At 35.1% G+C, this 12,574-nt stretch overlaps 1 protein-coding gene across 1 annotated transcript in view; it reads right to left on the bottom strand.

Annotated features, from left to right (window-relative positions):
- Aldh1a2 (aldehyde dehydrogenase 1 family member A2) overlaps positions 1–12,574 on the bottom strand; it is an 89,312-nt gene that overhangs the window by 39,942 nt on the left and 36,796 nt on the right. Inside the window, exons 2-4 of the mRNA XM_015480609.2 lie at positions 10,661–10,765; positions 10,335–10,475; positions 7,299–7,428 (exon numbers count right to left, since the gene is read on the bottom strand). Coding sequence (XP_015336095.1) covers positions 7,299–7,428; positions 10,335–10,475; positions 10,661–10,765 — 376 coding nt within the window. The remainder of the gene's footprint in view (positions 1–7,298; positions 7,429–10,334; positions 10,476–10,660; positions 10,766–12,574) is intronic.

Raw genomic sequence — 12,574 nt, 5'->3', positions numbered from 1 at the left:
GCTAACACATCTTTTTAATAGCTGAATGCTATTTTATTGGCTGAATAAATAATAATATTACTAGGAATTCTCCTGAGGGACAGAGAGAGCTCAAGCTGTTATAAATAATGCTGCAAAGCCTATTGTTTTATACATCTTTGTATATCTGTGGAACTTTTTAAAATCAAAGTGTACATGCATTTTTATATATTTTCATAAATATTTGCCAAATTCCCCTTCAGAAAAGTTAAAACAATTTGCAATTTTAACAACATGCTATACTTTCTACTTTTTAACACCAGACTTTGATGTCAGACAATCTGGTACCTGGGGAAATGACAAATTGTTTTTATTTGTGTATAATGGTCTATGAGTGTGAGCACCTTTCATGTTTACTGGCCATTTTCAATTGTTCCTTCAGCTTAATCTTCATTTGCCATTTTTCTATGGGGGTTTTCATCTTTTTAGTCATTTGAAGAGCTCTACTGTTATTAAGGAAATTAGTTCTCTATCATATTAGGGCAAAGCTTTTCTGCTTATCTTTTGACTTTGTTTTATGGATATTACTTTAAATTGAAGAAATGAGGAAGTTGGCAGGTTCAGCAACTGTAGAGAATTTTTTTTAAATGTGTCACCATTTCAAAAAAAGTAGCCAATATGTGGGAACTATCCATAGGATGATAATAAGAAGTCTGAGTAATATTTTTTAAATCTAATTAACTATATCCGCTCTGTATGCAGAGAACTCATGGATCATCTGAAAAGATTCCATTTTTTACAACAGTACAGGTTATTACCTTCTTTCAATTTATGAATCTCTGGAAAGGGTTTTCTGAGGAAAAATAGGCTAAAGATGTTTGAACTGGGCTCTAGAACTTCTGAATTCAGTCTATATCCTCATCTGGACAGCAAAAGATGACACCTCGCATCGTACTTGTAGTTCCTGCCAAACTTGCAAACTATGCTTTTGACATAGTCCCAGCTGGGGCTGTGGCATACAGAAGTCATTCATAGCTACCATGACCCTGCTGTGAATTCCACTGAACCCTGAGATCAGGGTTACCTGTGGCTAGGCCAGTCCTTCAAAAGCCACCTTGACAATTTTTGCCACATCTAAGTATTAACTGCTCTACCACTTGCTTAATAATTTCTATTAAATCAATACAACTTTAAAAAATATGTACATGACTACTTGTTAGCCTCACCTATGAAAAACTATGAAATAACAGGTTTTAAGGGCTAGCAATATTTTTTCTAATATTCATATATTCTTAAATCCCAATAATGAAGACTAAAAACCTTGACTAGTTTACTGTATAGAATTATCTGGCATGCTACCAATGCTATATGGTAAGCTACATAATGCCTTTGAAACTTAAACATGCACACAAAGCACCTTTGAACTATTATATACGATTCTGAATCAATAGCATTGGAGTGAGATTTGAGAGTTGGCTTCATTCCATGTGACCAAGTGATGCCAGTGCTGCCAACTACAGGCCACACTCCATGTAGGAGACCCAGAGGAACTGAGAGGGAAAGGGCAGTCCATAGGTGTCACAGTGACCTGCAGTGGCTTCAGAGTTATGTGAGCTCACTTTCTTTCACGTACTTTTGGCCTCTCTGATAACTCTACTACTCTATCTGAAAGGAGTTTAAAGTATAGGAGAATAGAAACACTGTTTTTAGTACTTTCAAAATGTTCAAATAAGAACAAGGCTACATATTTGTATAGAACCTTATAAAATACATTCACAACTTTATTTAATTTCATACTCAAAAATATGAAAAAATAATGCAACTATCATTATCAATATTTTTTATGTGGTGAAGGTATGACAGGGAAGTTAAATTCAAAGTGATATAACTGGTTAAGTTGTGGCTCCTAAACTTGGATCTGGGTCTTTGGACTTCAAAGTTCTTTATCCGCAAAACATATTAATGACTCGTTTATGAGGAAAGTTGTGTAGATAACCAGAGACTTACAATATAATAGAAAAAATAAATTCAAATGGGATATAAAACAAAAGAAACCAGTGACACTCTTTTATAAAGAAGGGTGAGATGATTCTTTGAGAATATGAACATAGGGAACTCACATAGACTCTGGTATATTAAGTTATAAAGGGAACAACACTACAGGGCCACTTCCCTTTGGATGACTGAGTGGGTCCAGGACTGACAGCCTTTCTCCCTTCTATCCAGGCTGAGTCAGTTCAAAGGGGACACAGGGTCAATTCTTCCCACCACCATAGATCGTTATGGTTTATATATGAGGTGGCCTCAAAAAATTCATGTGTGGGACAATACAAGAAATTTCAGAGGTGAACTGACTGGGTTATGAGAGCCTGAACCTAAAAAATTCACTTGCATGGATTAACTGGGTGGTAACTGTGAGCAGGTAGGGTTTGGCTAGAGGAAGTGGGCTTTTCACAGTATTCCTTTGAGGTGCATGTTTTGCCCTGTTGAGCTGAGGTTTCCCTCTGCTTCCTGGTGCCATGTTTCCAGCTGCTTTCCTCCACCACACTCTTCTACCATGTTGTTCTGCCTCCGCCTCCTGTCAGACACAGAGCAATGGAGTGGGCCATCTATTGACTAAACCTCTAAAACTCTGATCCCCAAACTTTCCTCCTCTAAAATTTTTCTTGCCAGGTCTTAAGCATCTATATTAAGACACAGCCAGCAAAGAGAACTTCTGGGTGTTTCAATAATCAAAGATTAGTTTATAGTTAATGAAGCACACAAAAATCTTAAAATTAAATGCTTCATTATATTACAAATTTGATTGAACTGCGTGGATTAACTTCTACTGAGCATATGTGCACCAAGCTTATAATGGTATAATTCTATTAAGAAAAGTTTCTGACCCTAAAGATGGGTAATATAATAATAATTTTATATTTATGAAATATTAAGACACTGATCTTATGTTTTTTTGATGGGACTTGATTAAATTACACAGGAGCGAGTAATATTTAGTTAATCAGAACAGTTTAATTATTTGGATAATTCCTTTAAGGCAAACATTACTCCTTAAGGCAGATTTTGTAGCTGCTTGAAAAATAATTTCAACACAATTTTATTCTCATAATATCTATCAATGGTACATTCTATATATAAATTACAGAAGAGTACGAATGATTAATCAGTCTGTATAGTCCATAAAGTTAGAAAAATACAGAATGTTCCAGAAATTGAGGAGAAATGTATTAGTCATGAACTAATACATTAGTTCCCAATCATAATAGTAAAAGCATTTCAAGAATTGTAGTAAATTACATATAACTAGTAACAATAAAAATGAGTTTATTCAATAGCACAAAAATCTGTAACATAATTTTGTAAATGGAAGGTAATATTCTCATCTCTAAACTTCATACAGAATTACCTTTTGAGGAGCTAGTAAGCCTTTTGGTGATTCCAGTATTAAAAAATTAGACCAATTACACAAAATTATCCCAACATTTACCTTAGCATACTTCTATGCATGTTAAGGTGGCACAGATCTTTCTGAACATTTTATAGCTACAGTGACAAACTTATGCCTATACAGACAGTGAAAATTTATATTAGCATAAAGTGGTACTAAACACTGTTCTCAGCTGTCTGCTGGAAGAGTAGAAGAAGTTAGGTTCCTGAGCCTGTCATGAAGGTATCTTAGCTCCACCAATATGGTCTTAGGAAAAAAGTCAGTTTACTTCACTGGACTTGGCTTCTCTGTCTATAAAATGAGAAGAGTGGCTTTAGGAATCCCTGAAGTCCTTCACAGCCTTAGTCTTTCAAAGAAACTGAAGCTGACTTCATGATTTCCTGTCACCACCAATTCACCAATTTGGTTCTTCTTCGGTGGGCAGAGAAGATAGTCCCTCACTCTCAGTCTAACTGAACAAGAGTTCACCAGATGCATTCACTGTTAATAGGACTAAATCAGACCAAGAATCTAAGTCACTATCTGTGTGAAATTTTAGCCCATTCTTAGCCTATTCTAACAGGCAAAACTGGAAAAAGACTATTATATTTGACATGGTATATTTTAACCTTTATATATGCAAATATATCTTAAGGCCATTTTAATGTCAGAATTCAGCTTAAAGTATGGATTACATTTTCTTACATACCATAAAATCAATAAAATTAATGGCACTCATTACTCAGAAAAATCTAAGATAATATAAGTCCATTAACTTTTATTTCTCCCTCAGTAAACTGAAAACAAGCTTTGATTCTTCCTCCATCACAAGGAGATTGTGAACAGAAGAGCACAAGATTATGATATGGGTTGAAAATAATCAAAATGGGAAAAATAATAAGTCTTCATCAAGGCTGCTACAAGATTAGATATAATAAATGAGCACAAAGAAAGTGCTTAATAAATCATAGCAATGATTATTATTTCTCATTATAATTAGGAGTAGTCTTAGAAGAAGGTCATAGTAAAGCATAGCTTTATGGACAGAGAGAATGGCTCTGTTGGGTACTATTGCAGGAAACGATAGATCACATTATAAAGGGAACAACAACAAGACTCTTGTGAATCAAACTGATATTGCATAATTCTGCAATAGCTTCTTAATTGTGAGCCGTGGGTGGGGTGAAACAGAGAGTGATGGGAGAAGCTTCCAGTTCAAAGTAGGAAACAGCTATCTGGTTAATGGCTCAGAAGTGATAATCCTTTTCGCCTCTTGCCAGATAGTCTAGTAGCAGGCTACCCTTCAGGGGGACAAAGCAAGCAGATACCTATTCTCTACAAGATTACCCACTTGCAGTCAAAGTGTTCTTTCTAAAATGTAATTCTGATCCAAGCACTTACCTATATAAATAATTCAGTGTCTGACTATTGTCTACAGAATAAAACCTGTAGCCCAGCTGACTCAGGTCCAGAACCTTACTGTCTTCTATATCTGACTATACTTTTAGACCCACCAGCACACAGTACTCTCCTCCTTTCATGCTTTGCACAGGCCATTACTGCTGTCTGATGCTTCTACTTCCAGCTTCTTTTTAACTTGCCCTCCAGGTATCATCTTGTATATAGCAACTTCTCCAGGAAGCCTTAATAATAGGTGATATATCTCCCCTATGGAGTCTCTTTGAACTTTGTGCTTCTATATCTGAATAGGCCACACTGAACTATAATTGCTTGTCTGCTTGTTTATTTTCCTTACTATTCTATGAACATCTTAATCATCTTTGCACCTTCACTGCCTTGCACAGGACTTGAAACACAGCAGGTGCTCAAAATTTTGTTGAATAAAGGAATATATGAACAAATTAGTGAATTAATGAGAGGCTGAAGTTGATGGGTAGTAGAGGAGATAAAAGAAACAATCTTCCTATTACATGGTACAGGACTCCAGCCTCCCTAAATAAGGAGTGAAATAGACAATAACAATTCTTGCCACTGTTTGACTCCTTTAGTATCAGAGGTGCTGAGATGGATGAACTGTGGAGTGTGAGTCAATGTATCCATGTAGCAAAGTAAAGTAGTCGTAGATTTAAATTTTTTAAAAATTTTTTCAGGTTATTTTTATGGGTGAAAAAAAATGTGTTCTCATCACTGACATTTTATGAAAGCCTCTTTCATGCATCTGACAGGCAGGGAGATCCACAACCTTTATTTAATGTTCCAGAATATTTGAGATTCAGAAGGGCTATCTTGAGAAAACTAGGCTCTAGATACAGTTGATCACCATTTTTTTGTGTGTGTGGATTCCATATTTGAGAACTTGCTTACTTGTTAAAATTCATTTGCAACCCACAAATCAGCGCTTGCAGCACTTTCAGTTGTTTACAGGTATGTACATGCAAAACAAACAAAAAAATGCAAGGCCAAAGGCACACTCTCAGTTGAAGTTAATGAAGTGACACTATATTATTGCTTTAGCTCTCATACTATGAAAATGGTGTCTTTTTGTGATCCATTTTGTGCCAACTTCTCACATTTTTTACTTCTTCTTTCCTAAGTGCAAGAGGCTGTAATGTATCTTAAGGAGAAAATACATGTATTAGAACAGCTTCATTCAGGCTTGGGTTACAGTGCTGCTGGCTGGTTGGCCTTGAATTCAAAATTCATAAATCAGTAATATATATTCAATAAAGGGCCTTTCAACAGAAACACATAAAATAAGGTCATATTCTGAATGACTGACAAAATGTTCTGACTAGAAGCTTGAAGCAACCTACTCCTGTATTTCCCCTAAGAACAGTAGTTCAATATCTACTATTTCAGTGTTCAAGGCAACTTCATAAAACAAACTAAAATGAATGAGAGAATGAAAATGAGAATAAACTGTATGTTAATCTAAAAATCGGCAAAGGTTTAAAGACCTTACAAATCATCTCCTCACCCTCTTACCCTACTAAATTAATCTCCATTATGCTTACAATAGATTAGGCAGAAAGAGACTTGGGTTTGAATTTCAGACTTGCTGCTTATTGGTCAGGTAAACTTGTTTAAAAAACTAAACCCTTACTGTCTCATTTTCTCACCTGTAAAATGGGCATAATATCTTTCTAAATCCAGCCTGTTTCAAAGGATCACAGAGTCATTAGGTCCTATATGAAAAAGAATACTTTATACTTTCAAGTGCCATGCAAATAAAGTACTTTATTACTTTGTTATAATTCCAAATATAAAATTATTATGTTTTGCAGAGAAACGTATGTAAGGCAATAAAGGCATCATGGTTAAAGTTAATGGCCTTCCTATATACCAGATTTCACTGGGGAAAAAGTGACCAAAAGAAAATCAAGCTCATGCTAAATTATGGACCCACTGAACAAATATCAAAATAAGCATGTGAATAATTATGAGGCCCTTTAACTTAACCTTCCCATATGACGACCCTCCTGCTTTAGTTCAGTTAGACTCACAAAGCACTGGTGAGTCCTCATATCTCTTTCAGTACACCCTTTTTCTTCTTCCATCCAGTAGTGAAAATGAATTCTCTGGTGAAGTAAGAGCTAAGGCTCTAATGTCAAAATTTCAGCTGTAAAATTCATTTGCTCATGAAGTAGGAAAGCTGTTGAACTTCTTTAAGCTTCTGTTTCCTCCTCTGTAAACTAAGGATGTTGATGATCGTGGTTTGCTCTTACAATTGTTGTGGATTTTCCCTACACTTATATGTAGACTATCTATATAAAGAAAGAGGGACACTGTCAAAATTATTGACAGAATTATTTGGCTCTCTGCTCAGTTCTAGCTACTAGAAGTGACTCATATCTGTATTATATGTGCCTGCTGTTTGTGTCTGATGATGAAAGTTGTTTCTGGTGGAGCCTCACATTTCCATTTTCAACATACTCAGATTTTCACATACCTACAGGAATGGTCATGCCGTGAATTTTATCTGCCCAGCCTGCATAATACCGAAGGGTTTTGATGACACCCTGCAAATCCACATAAAAAGCTTGCAGGAATGGTTTGCCACCATTTAGAGATTCCATAGTCTGTAGGAAAACAAATGAAGAGAAATTAAGTCCCTAGAACTTTCCAACAACATACTAAACTGTTTCTGGAACAAAAGGAAATAAAAGAGAAAGGATGCCAATGAATATAAATGTCAATGTATACCTGTTCAACTCTGGGTTTTCTAATACAGAAATTTCTAGTATTACAAGTCTTGTTGGTTGAATTTCTAGTAAACACCACAAAGAGTACATGTATGTATGTTCTTATATCTTTGTGTTTTCAGTAACCCCTATTCAAATACATAAATGCAAATTTCTATGATGATAATGAAATGTTCTGCTTATTTAACTAGCTTCTGTTATATTAATGATCAGAGTTGAATGGGCATTTTTTGGAGTCTACAGTAGTAATCTGAGTCCATAAAGAGAAATGGGGTCATGGGGTTTTCATGCAATTGATGAGAATATAAAACGTTCTCCACAGCTGCCAAGACCCCTGCTGAGAAATGGAATATTCACAGAGCACAGCAAGTTTATTTACTACCACCAAATAAACAAGATCTCCTCTAGGGAAACTCAGACTTTAACAACTTAAAGGCTGGTTTCTTTGTAAACATTTATGTTAACAACTATTATCTATTAAGAGTAAAGTGTCTGGTCCATTTAATAAAAATAGCAATATTAAACAGCTTTACATTATAAACATTATTATTTTAATAACATATTCTTAAACTGATTAAGTCTGTAACAAAAACAACGACAAATTAACAGAATGGAATAAAGTTATTTTGAGTTGAGATATCCTAAAGGTATTATAAGTTTAAAAAATGAAGTAAACAAAAATATACATTTACAATTTCATGCTTTTCTCTATAAGGACATTTTATAACACATACTGGTATAAAATTATTTGATTACTGACAAAACTGAAAATGAAATACTCTTCATTCAATAAAATGAAAATACTATTTAGTGCAATTTATCTATCTACTATGTGTACAAGATGAAACTAATTTAAAAATATCATGTTATTTATCACTGTGTTCCTGCTCACCTTTATTAAAGGGAATCAAATTATTTCCCAGCACTTTTAGAACATTTATATGTTCTTATGGTGTGTATTACATTCTCCATCTAGCTAACACCGAGTCACGATCCACGCAGTTTAGAGTGAGGCAGAGTCAATAATCAGAATTTGAGCCACCTAAATGGTCCCTGTGAGCTGCTGACATGAGAGTCATCTAAGAATTGCCAGCCCTATATTACCCTCAATTGTGTTTACTTCAGATGCCATGTTCCTTCCATTTCTTCCATTAGGAGCTCCCTTTTGCTTCAGAGGCTATCTCTCACAAAAATTACTTCTCCCACAGCTTGGGAGGATTTACAAGCAGCAATCTCATTTAAGTGTGGTGGGAAAAGAGATTTGGTCTCAGTGAGAGAAGTGGCAGGAAAAGGGAGTTTCAAGATATGAAAATGTAACTGTAGAAATAAACTATATCATCTTTAGTACATGCTATTAATCCAATGTTGTAAATATTTCATATATGCAACTCAGACAAACATTTATTGGCCATTTATGTCCCAGAAACTGTGCAAGGAATACAAAGAAATAAATTATAATTTTGATTCTTAAGGAACTCAAAATCCAGTGAAAAGACAAATATATACATCAGTATTTTCTGAGGGTTCCTAAGAACTCAGTTTTACATAGCATTGGTAGGTTAGCCAGAAAAAGTGTGTTGAGACTCAAATTTCAGAAGTACCTAGTGGGCCTTTTCAGAGCATTTAACATGCTCAGTGTCTTGTGAATATCCAGGAAACAGCTTCTTCACTATGGATCATCTTTCTCATAAAATGAATAAACACTGTTGAATATTTTAATAGACAAATGTTACATAGCCATAGTCCAAAACCATCTCCAAAAAGGAATAATTTTTGTTTCGACACCCTGAAGAGATCCCTGAGGGTAAAGTAAAGGGCCATTGTAGGAGGGACACATAGGAAGGGTATTAAAGCTTCCCTCCCAAGACACAAGTCCCAACAGCAATCTGTTTTCCCAAGCCAAGGGAAGGATATGGTACTATGGCTTGAAGGCCCTGGATAAGGAGTCCCTAAATATTAATTGATTAACTGTGGGCCATTCAGGGGGAGATCCCTGGCATTTTGTGTACACATTCCTTAGTGTTTCCAGATTCCAAAAGGTTCGTGTTTTCTAAGATAACTTTTATTTTTAAGAAAATAGTAGCAACAAAACCCACCAGGGAAAAAGCAGCTTCTTATGTGAGGAAAATGATTATTCTAGTGAACAAAAGCTGCTGTGCCTACTGTCTCTCCTTTCTCTTGGCTCTAGAAAAATGGCATGGAAAATGGAGCAGAAAGTATGAGAGGTCCTTTGCTTTTGAAGGATTCTCTAGTCAAGGGGGGTTACTGCTAAACGGGTAAAAACTAGTTCTGATTTTCCAAAGAATCATTTGGTATTGGTCTTGTGCAAGCAGCCTGGAAAAGTTAGGCAAAGAAATTTTTAAAGATTTTTGTTGATTCTGAGAGAAATCCAAACTAATATTTTTGGACTATAAAAACACAACATCTAAAGATATTTTACTCAATAAAAGTTATAGCACCAATATACAGAGCTCTATTTAATGAAATAATGACTCTCCTATTGCCTTATGCTTTTTGCTTTGTTTATCAAGGAGTGGGAGATGTGGAAAAGGAAGATCCTTACTAGTCATAGAATGCTGTTTTTCTTAAAAATGCAGTGAGAAGAGACACTCAGCTGATCTTCCACCTCCCCACTTGCTCCCTAAACTTGAATATGTCTAAGCATTCCCTGGGTTTCCCCCGATGTCTGCTTTACGGCATAATTTCAGAAAAACTAAGGAACACAAATTCCAGTGGGATGGTAAATCTAGGGTAAAGACTTCCTGTTTTCTTAGATTACTTACTGCAAGAAATGCCCTATCCCGTTCCACCAAGTCTGCAAGCTTGTCCAACAGACGTCCTCTTTCTGAAGCATCCATCCTTCTCCACACGGAACCAAGAGAGAATGCCAGGCGGGCTGCCTGCACTGCTTTGTCTATATCTGCCTGTTAGAGAGGAAGGGGCACAGCTGAATTAAAAAAACACTCCAAATAAAAGATAAACCCTCATCGTTCATGGAAAAAGTGACTCCTGAATGTCAATGATGGCATCTGGACAGGATATGCTTACTACTCTGTCTTTTGACAGTGGCTACTGCATAGGGAATCTTTTTTTTTTAAGAAAGACATACCTTATCTGCTTCTTGAACTTCACATACTTGTTCTCCTGTGGCTGGATTATAGACAGGGAACACTCTTCCACTCTCTGAGTTCTGCCACTCATTGTTAATAAAGATCTAAAAGAAGAGACACAGAATGGGATTTGTGACATGGGTGATCAGAAGTCAGGTAATGGCCAAGAAGTATGGAAATATCATGGCAATAATACAAGTTCTGTATTCTTGTTGGTGTATAGTAGAAGTGTGGGATTTGAAGTGCTACGAGACACCCTAAACAGTATCCAATCCAGCCCCACCCCTAATTCAGGAATTTCTTCTATGATATTTTTGCTTCAATGTCATCCAGAGACTAAATACATTTCTTACCTTTAGAGAATATGTCCACTAATAAGAGACAAATAAGCTTAGGAAAGCAAGAGTCCTATGTACATATAAACCACACATTAAGAGGTTAAGAAAACAGTTACTGATAGTCCAAGCTCTGTGGATCAAAGCAACAGTCATCGTGCCTTAGATCCCAGTTTCTCTGTCAGAGGGTAATGACTTTTAAGATGGTGCTGGAATAAGAATGCACCTAATGCTTGGATCTTGAAGTGACTCTGGCCAAACTAACTAGTGAGTTAAACAAATTACACATATAAACCCAAGTGGGATTTCTTTCTCTTCAAGTGTAGGCTACATGGGTTAGCAAAGGAAAAGGAGTTATAACTTTCAAATAGGTCTCTCTCAGATTTCTCAAGAAGAGTGATTTTCTTATTTATGAAATGGAGATTATATTAAAATGGTGAAGAGGTTAATGATTTAGGAATTTACTCAAGCCAATTTCTCAAAAAAATTTAACAAATGCATTAAAGTATAAGGGAAAAGTTAGGCAAAGAAATATTTAAAGATTTTTTGTTGATTCTAAGAGAAATCCAAATTAATATTTTTGGACTATGAAAACACAACATCTAAAGATATTTTACTTAATAAAAGTTATAGCACCAAAATGAAAATTTCTAAACTTATGAACCAGTCAGCCAACTAATTTAGGACAAACAAAATGACAAATTGAATTATTATTCTCTGCCAATTTTCTTTTTGTTTTTACTAATCACAAATGAGGCTTAATAAGTATAAATCTACACTTCTAAATACCAAATTATAGAAAACATCCCAAGGTTTTCTTTTCACATTTTCTCCTCAATTTGATACAACAATGAGCCTATGTGGAAGAAGGCACTAATTAAACTAAAGTTTTCTTTTTCTAAATGTTTTTTAAGATAAAGGGAAATAAAATAACTTAAATTTGCATAGTACTTAATACAAACATATTAAGCACAAAAACAATGGTCTTGTAGTTGTGTAACATTTTATAGTTTATACAGATTATAAACATGCTTAATATGACACCTTCATTTACTCAATAGATACTCAGGTATTTCTAGACAAAGGAAAGGCAAAGATGATTAAGATAGTTTCGGTCCTCCCAGGTCTTACATTCTTTACTATTTCATTAAATAGAGCTCTGTGTATCTCAGGATATAATGGTTAATTTTCCTAGTATGCAAAATGTTAAGATTTCTTCACTGTTATTATTTTTGGTAGACCCAACCACATCATACTAAAAAAATGACTGTGCTGACAACATTGTTAGTACAGATAATAAATATGTCCACTTGAACATTTTCAACTTCTCTGGGCAATTTAAAAAATTTTTAGTTCTGTCATTTTTCTCTGACCAGGCCTCCATGGAGAAAGGTTTATCTCAAGGAAGTTAGCAGGGAAAAGTACAAAATCAGGCCTGGAACACTATGATGCAGTAAATTGAGTTAATGACCAAAAGTGTATGGGGACAGAATAAAAGGAAACAGGAATCAATATGAAGAGGCTCCCCAATGGCTAATACTAAGATAATTTAAACCACAAAATAAATAATTATAGCAA

This window comes from Marmota marmota, unplaced genomic scaffold (assembly GCF_001458135.2).
Source record: "Marmota marmota marmota unplaced genomic scaffold, marMar, whole genome shotgun sequence".
In the NCBI taxonomy this organism is placed as follows: Eukaryota; Metazoa; Chordata; class Mammalia; order Rodentia; family Sciuridae; genus Marmota; species Marmota marmota.
This window is presented reverse-complemented; position numbering and strand designations above follow the sequence as displayed.